This window comes from Bombina bombina, chromosome 3, assembly GCF_027579735.1.
Source record: "Bombina bombina isolate aBomBom1 chromosome 3, aBomBom1.pri, whole genome shotgun sequence".
Taxonomy (NCBI): domain Eukaryota; kingdom Metazoa; phylum Chordata; class Amphibia; order Anura; family Bombinatoridae; genus Bombina; species Bombina bombina.
In genome coordinates, this window is record NC_069501.1 from 733,139,339 (window position 1) to 733,157,700 (window position 18,362).

At 35.9% G+C, this 18,362-nt stretch overlaps 1 protein-coding gene across 1 annotated transcript in view; it reads right to left on the minus strand.

Annotated features, from left to right (window-relative positions):
- The window catches only part of ZPLD1 (zona pellucida like domain containing 1), a 431,915-nt gene that overhangs the window by 121,928 nt on the left and 291,625 nt on the right, over nt 1-18,362 (minus strand). Inside the window, exon 9 of the mRNA XM_053704866.1 lies at nt 5,523-5,694. Coding sequence (XP_053560841.1) covers nt 5,523-5,694 — 172 coding nt within the window. The remainder of the gene's footprint in view (nt 1-5,522; nt 5,695-18,362) is intronic.

Sequence of the window (18,362 nt, forward strand, 5' to 3'; positions counted from 1 at the left end):
AACTCTCCAAATATATAAGAAATGTAACAATGCATGCAAAAAAGCAATTCAATTAACCAAAATTTTAAATTAAAGATTAATTGCAAAGGATTCTATGTCAAACCCTAAAAAGTTTTTTTTTTTAAGTAAACAAATAGCAAAAACTCTAAGAAGAAAATATAGGTACATTAATATCTGAGAAGGGTAGCATGACTAACAGTGACAGGGAGATGGCTGAACCAGTTTTTTTCTCCAGTATATACAATAGAGGAACCAATGGGAGATACTTTGAAACAAACTAGAACATACAAGCCCATACCATTAACTGGGCTATCTCTAGAAGATATCAGGAAAAAAAAAATGGATATTATTAAGGTAAATAAAACTCCAGGCCAAGATGGAATACACCCAAATGTTTACAGGAACTTTGCACTGTTATAGCCAAACCTCTACTCTTAATTTTTCAAGACTCATTATCCTCAGGCATAGTACCCCACGACTGGTGTAAAGCTGATGATTTTAAAAAGGGAGGCAGGGTTGATCCTGGAAGCTATAGACCAGTTAGTCTGACATTAATAGTAGGGAAGATACTTGAAGGGGTTATAATGGATTATATTGTTGAGTATATTCATGTAAACAAGATTATGAGTTCAAATAAGCATGGTTTTATGAGAAATAGATCATGTCAAACTATTCTATTAGATTCTATGAGGAAGTAAGTACAAATATAGATAAAGGGGAATTGGTTAATGTGACATAATTTTTGCAAAGGTGTTTGATACAGTGCCACATGAGAGATTCATGTACAAAAATAAGAGACTGGGAATAGCTAAAATGTTAGCTCATGGATAAATAACTAGATAAAAGACAGGGAGCAACAAGTAGTAGTAAATGGATCATACTCAGATTGGACAACGGTAATCAGTGGAGTCCCCCAGGGATCAGTACTGGGCCCTGTTCTTTTTAATATTTTTACTAATGGCTTGGAGCAAGGAATAAATAGCAACATCTCTATTTTTACAGATGATACAGTTGTGTAAGGTCATTAGGTCAGTGCAGGATTACATTGCTTTACAAGGGGATCTACAAAAATGAGAAGCATGGGTAGGTAAATGGAAGGTAAAAGGAGATTTAATACTGGGAAATGCAAGGTTAGCTCATTTGCAATTTCTTTAACTCCATTGAAAGTATAGGTTGCTTAGAGAGATGTCGGCCCCAGTAAGCATTCTCTGGAAAACACAATTTACCATGAAGTTGTATTATCAAGTCACATGCAAATTTTAGCATAATCCAGTGATATTGTGTATTGCAACCAGCACTGTCATTAGCACACCACATTTAATCTGAGGCTATATCTCTCTGTTACTATAACACTAATTTGTCTTCAACTGTTTTCACTTCCTTGTGTGGCACTCAATAAACACATGAACAAAATGGATTTCCAGCCTCCAGTGTATAATAAAAAGACCTTTATTCTTCTTTCACAGGGTCCATAAACAAACAACAACGTTTCAAACCACTTACTGGTTCTTAATCATGTCTACTTGATCAGTATACAGGTGTGTCTTTTATACCTGTTTGCACAATATTGCCATCTAGTGGCCATTATTAAAATAACATGTGTTTCATACAATACAAGATATTAGTTTCTCTGTCACTATCTATTTAGTATGTCACACATGTATCGTTAAAACATTATTAATACTTAAACTACACAAACCTACACATACCTATATACATCCTACTAATCAGAATCATATGCACAACAGATATAGCCAATTGAATCTTATAGGTATTTCATTATTTATAAGAACAAAGACCAATCAAAATCTTTATTGAGTCCATTGGGTTCTAGGGTATTTAATTTATTAATCCAGAAGATATCCTTTCTTTTCAACATATGTTCCCTGTCACCTCCTCTCCTGGGTTTTTCTATTTGATCTATCACTTGAAAGCGTAATTGACTTATATTATGACCCATGGAGAGGAAGTGACAGGAAACTGGGGCTTCCTTGTTTTTCAACCTGATGTTGGACTTGTGTTCTGTTATTCTGGTTCTTACTTCCCTATTCGTCTCTCCAATATAAATCCTGGCACATGGGCATTTAATTATATATATGGCATATGTACTCCTGCATGTTAGATGTTTTTTGATAGAATATTTGGTTCCATAATTTGGGTGAAAAAAATGTTTACCTTTAATTATAGAGCTACAGTGGCTACAATGTAAACTTGGATAACATCCTACATTGTCTGTTCCTATTGTAGTTTGTAACACTTTTTGTTCCACCTATATCTGCTCGCACCAAATAATCTCTCAAATTTTTGTTTCTTTTATAAGCTGTTATTGGAACATTTTTAAATTCTTTAACATAAGGGTTGCAGTCTTTCAATATATGCCAATATTTATTACTTATGCGTGATATTTTTGGGCCTAAGGTATTATATTGGGTTACATATATCATCCTGTCACCTTTGCTTTTATTGTTGTTGTGTTGCCTCACTATTTGATCACTATTTTTGTTCAGCAGATATAGGTGGAACAAAAAAAGTGTTACAAACTACAATAGGAACAGACAATGTATGATGTTATCCATGTTTACATTGTAGCCACTGTTGCTCTATAATTAAAGGTAAACATTTTTTCACCCAAATTATGGAACCAAATATTCTATCAAAAAACATCTAACATGCAGGAGTACATATGCCATATATATAATTAAATGCCCATGTGCCAGGATTTATATTGGAGAGACGAGTAGGGAAGTAAGAACCAGAATAACAGAACACAAGTCCAACATCAGGTTGAAGAACAAGGAAGCCCCAGTTTCCTGTCACTTCCTCTCCATGGGTCATAATATAAGTCAATTACACTTTCAAGTGATAGATCAAATAGAAAAACCAAGGAGAGGAGGTGACAGGGAACATATGTTGAAAAGAAAGGAGATGTTCTGGATTAATAAATTGAATACCCTAGAACCCAATGGACTCAATAAAGATTTCGATTGGTCTTTGTTCTTATAAATAATGAAATACCTATAAGATTCAATTGGCTATATCTGTTGTGCATATGATTCTGATTAGTAGGATGTATATAGGTATGTGTAGGTTTGTGTAGTTTAAGTATTAATAATGTTTTAACGATACATGTGTGACATACTAAATAGATAGTGACAGAGAAACTAATATCTTGTATTGTATGAAACACATGTTATTTTAATAATGGCCACTAGATGGCAATATTGTGCAAACAGGTATAAAAGACACACCTGTATACTGATCAAGTAGACATGATTAAGAACCAGTAAGTGGTTTGAAACTTTGTCGTTTGTTTATGGACCCTGTGAAAGAAGAATATAGGTCTTTTTATTATACCCTGGAGGCTGGAAATGCATTTTGTTCAAGAGTACACTGGGACCTGGCTAGTCCTATTCCTTGCCACAGGACAAAAAAAACACAGGTGCTGTTTCCCATACCTATAACTCAATGAACACAGTCAGCATAAAAACCCTAACAAGCCTTAGACAAGAAATGATAGTATCACTTACTTAGTACAAATTCCCAAAGTCACTAGGAAGCCCAATATTCAAATTTGAGATTTTAGCTTCACAATGATTGTACAATGCTGTCCCCTGCTCACTGGCACCCAGTTGACCACTAGCAGGGGCTGTCAATCAACCAGATCAGATTGGGATGATTTCAATCGCCCACATTTTAGGTGGCAGATTGGTTAATCAGCAACGGTCTTAAAGGAACTCTGAACCCAAATCTTTTCTTTCGTGATTCAGATAGAGCATGCAATTTTAAGCAACTTTCTAATTTACTCCTATTATCAATGTTTATTCATTCTCTTGCTATCTTTATTTGAAAAAGAAGGCAGTACTCTGGACAGCACTTTTTGTATTGTTGGATGAATTTATCCACCAATCAGCAAGAACAACCCAGGTTGTTCACCAAAAATGGGCCGGCATCTAAACTTACATTCTTGCATTTCAAATTAAGATACCAAGAGAATTAAGAAAATTTGATAATAGGAGTAAATTAGAAAGTTGCTTAAAATTGCATGATCTATCTGAATCACAAAAGAAAAAAAATTGGGTTCAGTGTCCCTTTAAGCAAGCTTGTGAATAACAGCAGAAAACAACAATTGAAAAATATCAGTGCTTTGAATTTAAAAACATTTGCAGCATAATTATCTGTAAATAAACTTGTATTAGTAATGAATGGAGTGGAGAATGCAAATTAAAAACAAACTTGAACTCCTGGGCCTGTTTGGGGTGGCCTGGGGGGTGCTGTTCATTTTTATGAATTTTTGGTGTAATATATAATACTGGTCTTATTGGATGTGTTTCAATTAGAGATTCTTTAAACTTTACTGTGATGATACCTTTTTTAATGGCTTGATTAGTTAGATGTTCAATTTATTTACCTATCTGAATGGTAGGATCTCCCATCAAAGGTTCATATACTTACTAAATATTTTTTAAAGTAATAATTCAGATTTTTATAAATATAAATCCAGGGTACTGTTTAAACAACATCATTTATATGGCTATCCATTTAAATATGTTAACTAATCCTGTTGGTTCAGAAAAACAACAAATATTGATTGCAAATGTTATTAACTACTACATGTATGTGATTTTTGTAGCCAGCGGCAAAAAATAATTGATGTAAATTATATAGGTTTTTTTTATACTTTGCTTTTTTTCACTTGTCTTTGCAACAAAATGCAAAATAAAACAAAAACACAAAACTTTTTAAATAAAATCTTCAACACATTTTAATAAAATTAATTTTCTTTTAATCTTTATGTATTTTACTGTATATATTGTATACCAAACTAATTAGAAAAAATAGATGCAAAATTTCTATCACATATATTAATTGTATTTTTAATTAGTGTATTAATGCCATTTAATTATGCAATGTACAAGTTAACAATATGAGTTAACAGTTACAACATCTTATTCTCAACTGTAATTTCTTAATGAGCTTCGACTAACACTCTTCTAGGATTTTTTTTTTTTTTAAAAGAAATGTAGATAGTGATCCATTATAATAAATACAACTTTTAGCATTTGTCCTTGTAATCTTTAATTCTTTCACAAGACATGTATGCTCTACAAGGTTTATACATTGGGAATTAATTTGATTCCTGCACCATTTATGGATGGAACGGAGCATAATGAGATAAAATACTTTACAGGTTTTGAGACACCACTGCAATTTAACAAAACATCATGAGAAACTTTGCCTCTAAAATCAATTGAACAATTGAGATCCATACTGAACAAGAAAACTGTTGTGATGGACTGTGGCTTTGTAGTTATTTACTTCTTCAGATATTAGATGAGAAGAACGTCAGTCAAGAATTCTTTTGAGAGATGACATCAATACAAAGCTGTGCCCACAGCATCATATAATCAGTAATGTTTTTTTTAGAGATACAGTAAAACAATATGAGCTAGATCTAAAGCAATGCAATATAATATTTGAGCAACATAATAGTCACTGATCACTTACTTATTTCTTTTACTTACAGGTGTTAAATAAGGGCAGTCATCTGATCGACACAGCTTTGTGACACAGTGTAAAAATACTGTAGACATTTTCTGGTTTTTGTGCTTGACAAACCGGAACACTTCAAATGAAAATCTCCCCATCTGACTCTTTCCATTCTCAAAAATAGTTGTCTGTGGATCCTTGTCACAACTTTTGAAACAATTAGTAATAAAAGATCAGAAAATGTTGCATAAATGACATGGGTTAAAAAGACATACAAGCCATTTGTATATTTAATATATCTTAAAGAGGTTATTTTACAATGTAATGCAGTTGTTTCTAATTTTCATACAAAAAAAAAATGAATCAGTTCAACATTATGAAATATTGAAATATAAATGATATTAAAAATCTCCAGAAATAAAACATTAATATGTCATTTGCAGGACAAACTGTATTTTTGTGGAATGCATTGGAAAGTAGCAAATAATAGTTTATGTATATATATATATATATATATATATATATATATATATATATATATATAATAACAATACTAACACTAATAAAATATTGATAATAATAATAATAATAATAATAATAATAATAATAATAATAGGAAATGTAACACCAAGCTGACTTTAAAAATATACTTTTAGGGGATTGGAGAGATTGGTCGCACTACGCCAGAGCCAGTCTAAAATCCCCTATTTTGCCCATTGATTACCACTTACCTAGCTAATCCCCTCTCACCTACCCCCTATCAGTATCCCCCATAGTGCCGGGCTAATACTGGTCAATTCAGACGCAAGGAAGAGCAGAGCAGGATAGTGTTTCAGCTAAGAGCTTGGAAGTCCCACCACATAATTGAGGCCTCAGGAAGATCTGAGAGCTAGCTGTGTGTTGGATAAACTCTCTGACCGTGCGGGAGAAGATAACTGTGTTAGCCGCACGCATCAGAGAAAAGGCCCTCCAGCTGCCTCCCGGTGATCACCTCTTAGCGCACAGCGCCATTTTCTGCACGTAGCAACCTCCAGCAGGCCCTCTGAAAGTAACGGCTACATTCTCCGTGCTGGGGCACGGCTCAGCTGACCTAATATCCTTGGCTTAAAAACACAAAAAAAAACAAAAAAACAAATACCTGCCGAGTGGCAACAGAGCAGCAGTAATCCCACACAGTTAGTAAAATTGCAAGCTCTCCACCTTTAACTGCACAAGGCTTATCAGACCTAAAAAAGGAAAAAAGAAAAGAGACACAAAAAAAAACAGAAAAAACTCACCAAGCTTTTGGCCCTTTTCTCATTTCCCCTTCCTATGGGTCTCTTTCCTACGTAAAATAAATCTCATTTGGCCCAGGTAGTTGCTCACAGCGACAACAGCCTCCCTGCAGGTATCAAGCTAACCCAAATTTATTTTCAAATCACCTTCTCTGAGTGGTGCACAGCATTTACCCTTTTCTGCTGGGGAACTTTAATTTTTCATGATGAAGTAAGCACTATCTAAGGCTTTACTTGCTTGTCTAGCACTCAGTGTTCCATCTTGGTTATACTTCAATCACTGAAATGGGATAAACTGTTTAAAGTGGATACACAACCTGATCTCTAATCTTAGAGCTATACTCACTTATACTCAGCTGGCACCACCACTTTAACATTTTGGGCCCAAGATATCACAACCAGCTAAAAGAAAACATAAGCAAACAAACAAAATGAACAATCCAGTAAGTTGCCCATAGGTCCTCTGTTGCCAAGTCTCCTGTGAAAGTAATTTAACTGTTTACAGCCAACCCAGCTACCTGATCGAGTGAAGCGCTCTACTACAGTAAGTTGGATGGGCTTTTGGCGTTCTCTGCATACTTCAGTGGAACACGGACAAGACACATCTGTTCTCGGATTTACCGGCACTTAGAGGTACTGCTACTTCAACGCTAATAAGGTACTGTTTCTACACTATGTCAATGTATCTGGCTTAGTAATCTGAACTAAACTTTGTTTGTACACATAGATTACTTAACGGCTAGCTTTTACTAATTGATTAGCATTTGTGGTTGGTCCATTTCACTGTTTGTAAACCCGGACAAGGGGATAGTTTTACGAGACCTAAGATACCAGATCTATCGCTATACTTTCAGTGAAAGATTGTTTTTTTTTAATATATTTATAAGAAAACATAGGCCACAACTCCCACCGAAAAGGACAGTGATGGATCACTTTACCCATCCAAGCATGACATACATATTGAATCTGAGAATCCAGAATCTCCTGAGTTTGAATCGACTGACTTTGCTCTGTCAGCTATGAAAGACATTCACTAGAGTCCTATAGCATCAGTAACACCTGCCTTTATTCTGGACTCTTTGAAGACCATGCTGGATGCTCACCATACATAGTTCTCCGCTAAACTTTCGGCCTCTACTGCACTGAAAAGAGCTGAAAAGAGAAATTTCCTCTACAAATGAACGCATTGACATCCTTGAAAGAAAATGCAAGGACCTTGCAACTGAGCAGGCTAATGGTCTGACTTTTTCACAACATTTATCAGATTACTTGGACTCGCTGGAAGACAAGATGGCAGACATTGAGGACAGATCCTGGCGCAATAACCTTAGGATCCGAGGTGTGCCTAAATCTGTCTCTTTATCTGATCTACAGTCTTATTACAAGAAGCTTTTTCCCCACCTGGCCCCAATCACATCAGAATCTGAGGATTTACTTGACCAAGCTCACCGTTCATTAAGACCTAAAGGCCATTAAATTGCTGATCTTCAACGATAACCAATTACATACAGACCTACAGAAGCTGATCCAGTGGTGGGCTGCATCAGATGCACTTGATCCCTATGATCCATTGAGCAAAGCCAGTAACATGCTTTCTGAAACTATACTACCAAAGTGCATTTCTTGCGCTACTTTACCCTGCCTACTTCTACAAAGATATGATGTAGTATGGCAAACGTTTTTCTAAAGGCAGTTTATTGCTTCACTTGTATCTACCCCACAGACCCCACTGCAGGAGCACAACATAGTTATTTCTTCTACGTAGTTACACTTTATAGTTTAAAATTATATAACTTTATTAATGTTATCTTACTTCTAGTATATGGTTTCACTGCAATGCCTTAAAATTTGTTTTCTAAAAAGTTATTTATATATGTAGGTTAGAACATGCATGTTTTCAAATAAAAATGTTATTATATCATTTATGTGAAGCCTGCTGGGCATGCTCATGTGGCAAGGTTATAACCCCGATGAATGCACACTTTGTGTGCTTCTGGTTCCCAAATGGATCCCCTGGCCCGGTTGGCAGACTCAGCAGTGCTTACATGATATGTATAGATGTATAGGATGATCACTCTATTTCATACATTTTTTTGGTTCAAATAATTTTCCCTACATGTGTCTGAGCACTAGTGTTTATATGATTATTCCTTCCCCACTTTTGCTACTTCAAACATGAGCAATATGTGTGTTTTTGTTATGACAGGATTGCACCGTACCCTTCTAATGAACACTGCTTAGATTCCCTCCATCTCTTTCCCACAACCCGCCCATAGGGAACAGGAAAATTTCTTATAGCTTTACTATTATTTTTACCTCTTATGACTCGAACTCACTGTGAGTATAACTTCTATTGATACTTATGATGACTGAGAGATTATTTCCTGATTGGAATCTTTATACCTTATATACTTGAACACTGTACAATACCTGCATTACTACATTTTCATATTGGACAGGCGAAGCGACCTTCCTAATACAGTTATTTTCATCTCCCTCTTTCCCAAACCCGCCCCCTTCCCTTGTGCGACTGATCTACCCTTAGAAAATTATTAAAAGATTTGTCCATATATTTCTAACCACCTCCTCCCCCACATAACGAGCCTCCAAGACTAGGAGGACTACCTACTACCTGTGCGGTTTATCTTGACTATACCGCAACTCTAACTACTCGCTTAACATTAACTCTTACGTTACAGTGTTGACTGTATCATTTTTTTATTTATTTTTTCTCTCTTCCCCGCATTTCTCCCCCCTTATACATCATGTCCCTGACATGCACGTCTCATAATGTCAGAGGCCTCAATACTTTCAACAAAAGAAGCAGACTCATGAGATATCTCTCCCATGCTAAATCCCAGATAGCTTTCCTCCAAGAAACACATTGGGTTCACAGATCCAATGTGCCTCTCAAATCCAAAACTTACCCAGTAATTGAAACAGCCTCCTTTCTAGGCAAATCCAGAGGAGGGGCAATACTAATCCATAAAAAAATTCTATACGAAAAATTAGACATACATGCGGATCCCCAAGGTCGGTTCTTAATTGTGAACTGCAAATTTGATGATGTCACATATACCCTTGCATGCTATTATGGCCCCAACTCAGGCCAAATTAAGTCCTTACGAAAATTCTTACGACTCCTATCAGCACATAAAACGACAAATCTACTTTTAGTGGGAGACTTCAACCTGATCCTAGAAACCACATTAGATAGACGCTCCCCCAAACACAGACCATGCGACTTCCCTTCTACTAGGACTGCAAGCAATTTAACAAGTCTCAGTATAATCTTTTTGACATCTGGGGCTCCCTTCACCCCACTTCAAGAGATTACTCCTATTATTCTATGGTTCACAATACCTATACAAGAATTTACTATTTTTTTTGCAAACCAATTCTTCTAGACTGCATACAATAAATTCACATGCCCAACTGCACCTGGTCGGACCACTCCCCTGATCAGATGACTCTCAGCTCAACTAATATTATGCCTGAATCTCTTCTCACCTCCTCAATCGATGTCCAGTAACTACAAAAGGAATTTGAACATTTCCCTTGAATTAATGATAATGGCTCAGTTAATGATTACTGTCTTTGGGTCGCTTTTAAAGTGTATACCAAAGGTCTATTTATCAAATTAAGAGCCAAACACAGGAAGAGACTTGGAGGCACCTTAGCACAACTTCATGTACAACTACGCAACTTAACTTTCAAGCACATAAACACATTAGATCCCAATATTCTAACTCAGATTGAAATGATAAGATCGCAAATTGAATCTCTAGAAACAAAAATAGTCCAGTCACAGATGTTAACACTGAAACAAACCTTTTACGCCAAGGGAAACAAAGCTGACCGCTTGTTAGCTAATAAATTATGACAGTGCACAGCAGCAGCCCGTAACCCTTACATTAAAACTCCAGATGGCATAGTTCGACTACCAGCTGACATTGGTAAATTACTCCACTCTATATAATCTAGGACAATCCTTAGACACTCCTCCTCCACTTACCGCTGACATTAAAAAATTCCTAGATTCACTTTCCTTGCCAACTCTAACTTATGACCAGAAAGAACTCCTATACTCCCCTTTTAGTGTAGATTAAGTGTCTGCTGTCATCAAATCTTTAAAATCCAACAAAGACCCTGGACCAGATGGTTACACTGCCCTCTTTTAAAAAAGGTTTAATTCATATGTTTCCCTTATACTAACTAGAGTCTTCTCGACGGCAAGATACACAGAATCTCTCCCTTCTGAATTCTTAGACGCAAATATAGTTACCATCCCGAAACCAGGATAAGCACCTACTACTTGTGAAAATTTTGTCCTATAACTTTAATCAATACAGATATGAAATTACTGGTCATGCTAGGCTGCTAGGCTAAATCAAGTCCTTCCCTCGTTAATACATTGGGATCAGTTTGGGTTTATGCCAGGAAGAGAAGGGCCTGATAATACAAGGTGTATTCTTAATATTTACTTTGAAGCCAAAAGACTAGGAATCCCTTGTACAACCCTAGAACTTGATGCCAAAAAGGCCTTCGATCGCGTTAATTGAAACTATCTATTCAAAGTTTTAACCAAATTTGGCCTCCCCTCCCAATTTCACACATGTGTTAGGGCATTATACTCTTCTTCTTCTTCAGCATCAGTTAGAGGATTAGGATTTAATTCCCCCTCCTTCCCCATCACTAATGACATGAGACAGGGGTGCCCCTTGTCCCCACTAATTTTTGTGTTAGTTATGGAACCCCTAGCTGAAGCTTTTAGAACAAACTTAGACATTAAGGGTGTTGAGATCTCTGGAGTACAACAAAAAACTGCACTTTTTGCTGACGACCTAACCATATTCCTAGGTGACTCATCTCACTCTATTCCAGCCTTCTTCAAACTCTTAAATTAATTTGAACAAATCAGCTACTATAAGCTAAATGTTAACAAAACAGATGCTTATACTATAAATCTCCCAGGCAGAGAGATGGGCAACACTTTAAAAAATATACACATTTAATTGGTCGAATCAGAGAATCAAACATCTAGGAGTTTTCCTGTCCTGCAACATCTCCAGGATAATCGAATCCAACTTCTATCCATTCCTGCAACAATTCCAAAAAAACATGTAAGGATGGAATGTTCCATGCATTTCTTGGTTAGGCAGAATATCTGCCTTCAAGATGACCCTTCTCCCTAAACTAATCAACCTGTTAAAATGCCTTCCAATTCCTAAACCCAAACCCCTGATAGGGAAGTTTCAGCAAGTAAGCAACTGCTTTATTTTGCAGAACACCCAAGAGTGGCCATGAGAATTATGCAACAACCGATTCTAAATGGGGGCGCAGGCATCCCTAACTTGGCTTTATACCATGAAGCCTCTAGATTAGCCCACATAGTTTAGACTCTTGTAAAAGTAAATGGTGGATGCTCAAACAGGCAACTCTTCCCAACACATTATTTTTATCTTATCTCATATGGTTACCCAAACATATCAGGTTCTTTTTTGATATACAAAACTCCATTATATTATTTGCTTTATGCTTCTGGGATAGAGTTCGGTTGTTGCCACAGATTGCTCCACACCCCTCACCCATTCACTCACTCTCAGGACTGCTTAAGGCTCTTAGAGACTCACAACCGACCTTATGGCATCAGCTGCATAGCTGACCTCTTCCCTAATGGAAGTTTGATCACTCTTCCACAATTTAACACGTCCTACAACCCTCCACAACTCTTGAGGTTTGAGTTCTGAAGAATCCATAGTTTGCCAAAATCCTGGGGATTTCTTGACCAACCTCTACGAGAGCCAACTACCTGGGAAAAATGGTGGCTTACTATGAAAAGGATCCCAAAGGCATTATCAATCTCATATAGAGATCTCCTCAATCCTCTTGTATTTTACAAATCAGCCTACATCATATACTGGGAAAAAGCAATTCAGTTTCATGGTGAGCAGGATGAGTGGTCCAAAGCTATTATGGGCACCAGGCAAGATTTTCATTGCATTACGCTATTGGAATTGTTTCTTAAAGTATGCACTCAATGGCATCTCAAGCTGCTAAGACTTTTTAAAATCTCGCCCATAAACTCCCCTCTTTGCTGGAGGGGGTGCGGCATAGTGAGGTCACCAATCCATATCTGTATAATCCGTATACCTATTTGTGGCAGTCAAATTATCTATTGCCAGGCTCTGGAAGCAATCAGTATCTCCTTTGTGGAGTGATGTAGTTAAAATTATGAGCTACATAGAAACTATAGAGGTCCCAATTTTTACTCACAACAATAAGCTTGACTTACACTGAGAGATTTGTGAGGAATGGGAATTGATTATATAAATCTATAGGCCCAACGACGTGTTAAAACGATTATGTTACCCCTCTACATAAACCCTGCCCTTCCCCTCCAACCTTTTCCTCTTTTTTTTTTGTTTTTTTTATTACCAGTTGAGTTTTAAACCTTACAGCCAATAATTCATACCCCCATTTTAGTAACTTGTTTCATTGCTTTATGGCCACTGCCAGCCATACTACATATCTAGGAGTGTATCCTTTTTTTCCATATTGCTCCTTGATGTACTCCCTAAATGCATATGTACGGTTTCTTCTTGAAATGTAATGGTCATGTTTTCTTAAAATAGAGGACTGCTGATACTAATGTACAAGTCAAATCAGATATGCCTTGAATATTTGATATACTGTTCTCATTTTGTATTATGTATGCATTTTCTTTTACCTCAATAAAAATATTTTAAAACAAAAATATATACTTTTAATTTTCAAAATGTTCAGTTACAATTCAGCACTCTCTTGAATCCATTGTACACTTTCTTTCATAAACATATAAAACAAATAAGTGCACAGTATTGTTTGTGTTTAGTATGTACTTATCTGGTACTCCATTTTCTATGCTGTCTATGTGTGCATCCCTTGTTTTCCAGAGGCTTACAAGTTGCATCATTTTTCCAGCCATATCTCAGCATAAAACTTCACAGAAACTGGCATCAATAAGAAACAGTATAAAGCAGGATAGTGCAGCATACATGGCCTTATGAATTGTGTATGCCTTCCCTGCTGCATTAAATGCTTTAGGTTGTGTGTTCCAGACTGTGGGAAGTTTTTGCATAGTTATATGATATCTGCTGGAGGAGGCTCTGGAAGCCCCTCAATAAACAGGGAACATGTGCAAACTCACAAGAACAAGGGGAATTGAAAAATGGATAATAACATTCTGATCAGACATCACTGATGGCACTGTGCACTTGTTTATGAGTTATTGGCTTTCAGCAAATTTAGAATTGTAAGTGAGCAGGCAAATTAAGAGCTATATAACAAGTAGTAGTGCACTATTTAGTGCTCCCGCTCAGAGTAAAATTTGCTAGACGCAATCTTTTTGGGCGCGCGTCTTACATGTTGAAAGTAAAAGTTTTGCAACATGTGTTAAAATCAGGACTTCAGATATCGCGACCACGCTATTAACTCCATAAACTTCAATGGAGAGCACAGAAGAAAAAAAACTTATCACTCGCATGCTAACCCGAGAGGGGTTATTAATATTTTGCATTCCAATGTTTTTCACATACAGGAATATGCTATTTTTATTGTATATTTGTATATACAGTACCTATACCTGTATATCTATTCCTATTGATACATATATAAATATAAATATATATATATATATATATATATATATATTACATTAACATTATCACATATATAGAAATATATCTATACTATAATCGCATTTGTAATGCGTCCGTCACCAGTTGCACATGCATCCTCATAAGGAATGTTGGCTGCACGCGCAGCCAAAAGAATCTAGCTGGATGAAGCAAAGCATCCACCTGGATGCAGCGTAGGCAAACCCGAAGCTTTTAAAAAAAAACATGCAACTGCCCGCATAAAATAACTGAAAAATACGTAACCGCCCACAATAAATAAATTTAAAAAACACGCCCCCCCCCCCCCTGAATGAAGTATAACAATAAAAACTTAACCTCCAGCACGAAGTATTAACAAACACCTAAACTGCCAATGCCTACATCGCAAAACAATAATAATAATTAAAATATTAACCCCTAAACCGCCAACCCCCCACATCACAATACACCTAATTAATCTATTAACCACCGCCATTGAGGACCCCCGCTGAGGATCAACTCATCAGGGGAAGACAGCTCTGCACCTCCACTCCGTGCCGCCTTTGTTCTGGATAAAGATAGAAGATGATGGAGCTGCCTGGAAGAAGACCTTCTTCGCCGGACTTCAGGAACTTTGGGGCTTAGGCTTTATTTTTATTTTTTAGGGTGGCTTTTATTTTAGATTAGGGTTTTTTGGGCTGGAAAAGAGCTAATTGCCCTTTTAAGGACAGTATAAGAGCTGAATGTCCTTTTAAGGGCAATGCCCATACAAATGCCGCATTAGGGGCAATGAGTAGTTTAGTATTTTTTAGTGTTAGATTTTTTTACTTTGGGGGGTTTGGTGGGTGGGGGTGGTAATTGATAATTTTTTTCAAGTAAAAGAGCTGTTTAACTTAGGGCAATGCCCTACAAAAGGCCCTTTTAATGTCTATTGGTAGCTTAGTATTAGATTAGGGGGTGTTTTTATTTTGGGGGCAATTTTTTTACAGTTTTAGGGTTATTAGTTTAGGTTTAAATGTTTTATGTTTGATAGCTTTGTTTATTTTTTGTTCTCTAATTTTACTTTTTTTATTTTTTGTAACTTTAGCTTGGAGATTTGTATTTTTTAAACATAGACTGCCCTCTGGGCAGTCTTATCACCTAGTATTTAATAATAAATAAATAAATAAATAAAAAGTTATATGTAAAGGACATAGGAATATGAAATATGTGTAACGCTCTTCGGGTGTCACAATATAGGTCTAAGGTGATGTAGGTTTAGCACACATGAAAACTTAGTTATCTTAAGGCTAATTCTAGTGATCCCCTTGCAATCTTACACTAAATGTGTGCTTTTAAACCGAACAACGGTTAAACTACGCTTAGATCCTTCTTGTGGCATTTCTTTGTTTCACATTTTTTTGTGGCTCTTTCTATTCCAGTGGTGGCGAAAACTAAAGCTATCAATGAAGAAGAAGATTCCACGGGGAACTAAATCTCATTTTATTTTAAGAAACAGAAACAATTGTAAGTATTTTGGACATGCATTTGTGTACCATTTGGTATTCATAGATACAACCTTTTAATAATAAATATTATCATTATCACTTTTATCATCATCATCTCACTTTCACCATTTACAGCAGATGTTTTAAAACAAGGGTTAATATTTGTCTAAAGGGAAACCACAGTGGATTTTGTTTTTTTTTATTCACTTAAAGAAAAAAAGGACACATTTTAGAATTATTATTCACAAATTTAAACAAAATTCATGTAGGAAAACTTTAGCAGGATATTTAGACTTTTTGATGCTGGTTTGTTTGCAAAGCTAATATACAAAGACCCAGGAATATATAAAACAGGAAAATGATATGTGCAGTGCAGAGAAACAAGCTATCGCTAACATGAATGAATGGTATTTCTGAGTTCTATTTGTTTTATATATGGGAAGAAATAGAGGGATACTAAAGAATAACAGCCACATGCTTCAAAGTAAAATCACACAATCAAAGGCTACATGTAAGCAGTTTGGTGAGAAATGCATTGTTAGTGATAATTCTGGAAAATACAGTAAAGTTCCTACAGAAGCATTATACAATTTAGGCAAGAATTAGGCTAGTTTATAAAACATTGCATTGCTAAATCCATCTACATGATTCTCCATTTGTAAAACAAGCCTACATGATCTATTTGCTAATTGAAGCCCCCCCTCTAAATTTAACCATATATAAACCTCCTGTACAGACCATTCCTAAATGTAACCCTTCTGCTAAAACCTACAATAAATGTAAAGAATATCAGTAACATTTGTAAGGGAATTTTTATTTTACTTGGCCAAAAAAGCTATCAAATACCTAGCAGTTAAAATCTCTTAGAATATTAAGACTTTATTCTAGCTTAATTATAAACTTATCTTCTCCTACATAAGAAAAACCTGTTGTATGGGGCAGGGAAGATCAAGAGTGGATAAGAAATCCATGGTTAGGCACAGAATGGGGTGACTACCAGATCTGGTATTGTACTACTATGCAGATAGATTTGCTTAAGAACCCTGTAGCATAATATGAAATATATTCGGGTAAAAGGGGCTATAGTAAACTTCTATCCTATTTAACTTACGGCTAGATTTAGAGTTTTGTCGGTAACGACCCGCGTAGCTGACGCATGCTTTTTTTCCCCCGCACCTTTTAAAAACCGTTGGTATTTAGAGTTCACAGAAGGGCTGTGTTAGGCTCCAAAAAGGGAGCGTATAGCATATTTACCGCCACTGCAACTCTCGATACCAGCGGTGCTTACGAACGCGGCCAGCTTCAAAAACGTGCTTGTGCACGATTCCCCCATAGGAAACAATGGGGCAGTTTGAGCTGAAAAAAAAACTAACACCTGCAAAAAAGCAGCGTTCAGCTCCTAACGCGGCCCCATTGTTTCCTATGGGGAAACACTTCCTATGTCTGCACCTAACACCCTAACATGAACCCCGAGTCTAAACACCCCTAATCTTACACTTATTAACCCCTAATCTGCCGCCCCCGCTATCGCTGACCCCTGCATATTATTATTAACCCCTAATCTGCCGCTCCGTACACCGCCGCAACCTAAATTATCCCTATGTACCCCTAATCTGCTGCCCATAACACCGCTGACCCCCTATATTATATTTATTAACCCCTAATCTGCCCCCACAACTTTGCCTCCACCTACCTACAATTATTAACCCCTACTCACCGCTACTCTAATAAATTTTTTAACCCCTAAAGCTAAGTCTAACCCTAACCCTAATACCCCCCTAAGTTAAATATAATTTAAATCTAACAAAATAAATTAACTCTTATTAAATAAATTATTCCTATTTAAAGCTAAATACTTAACTGTAAAATAAATCCTAATATAGCTACAATATAAATAATAATTATATTGTAGATATTTTAGGATTTATATTTATTTTACAGGCAACTTTGTATTTATTTTAACCAGGTACAATAGCTATTAAATAGTTAAGAACTATTTAATAGCTACCTAGTTAAAATAATTACAAAATTACCTGTAAAATAAATCCTAACCTAAGTTACAATTAAACCTAACACTACACTAGCAATAAATTAATTAAATAAAATATCTACAATTATCTACAATTAAACCTAACACTACACTATCAATAAATAAATTAAATTAAATACCTACAAATAAATACAATTAAATAAACTAACTAAAGTACAAAAAATAAAAAAAGCTAAGTTACAAAAAATAAAAAAATTAATTACAAACATAATAAAAATATTACAACAATTTTAAGCTAATTACACCTACTCTAAGCCCCCTAATAAAATAACAAAGCCCCCAAAATAAAAAAAATGCCCTACCCTATTCTAAAATTAAAATAGAAAAGCTCTTTTACCTTACCAGCCCTTAAAAGGGCCTTTTGCGGGGCATACCCCAATGAATTCAGCTCTTTTGCCTGTAAAAAAAACATACAATACCCCCCCCA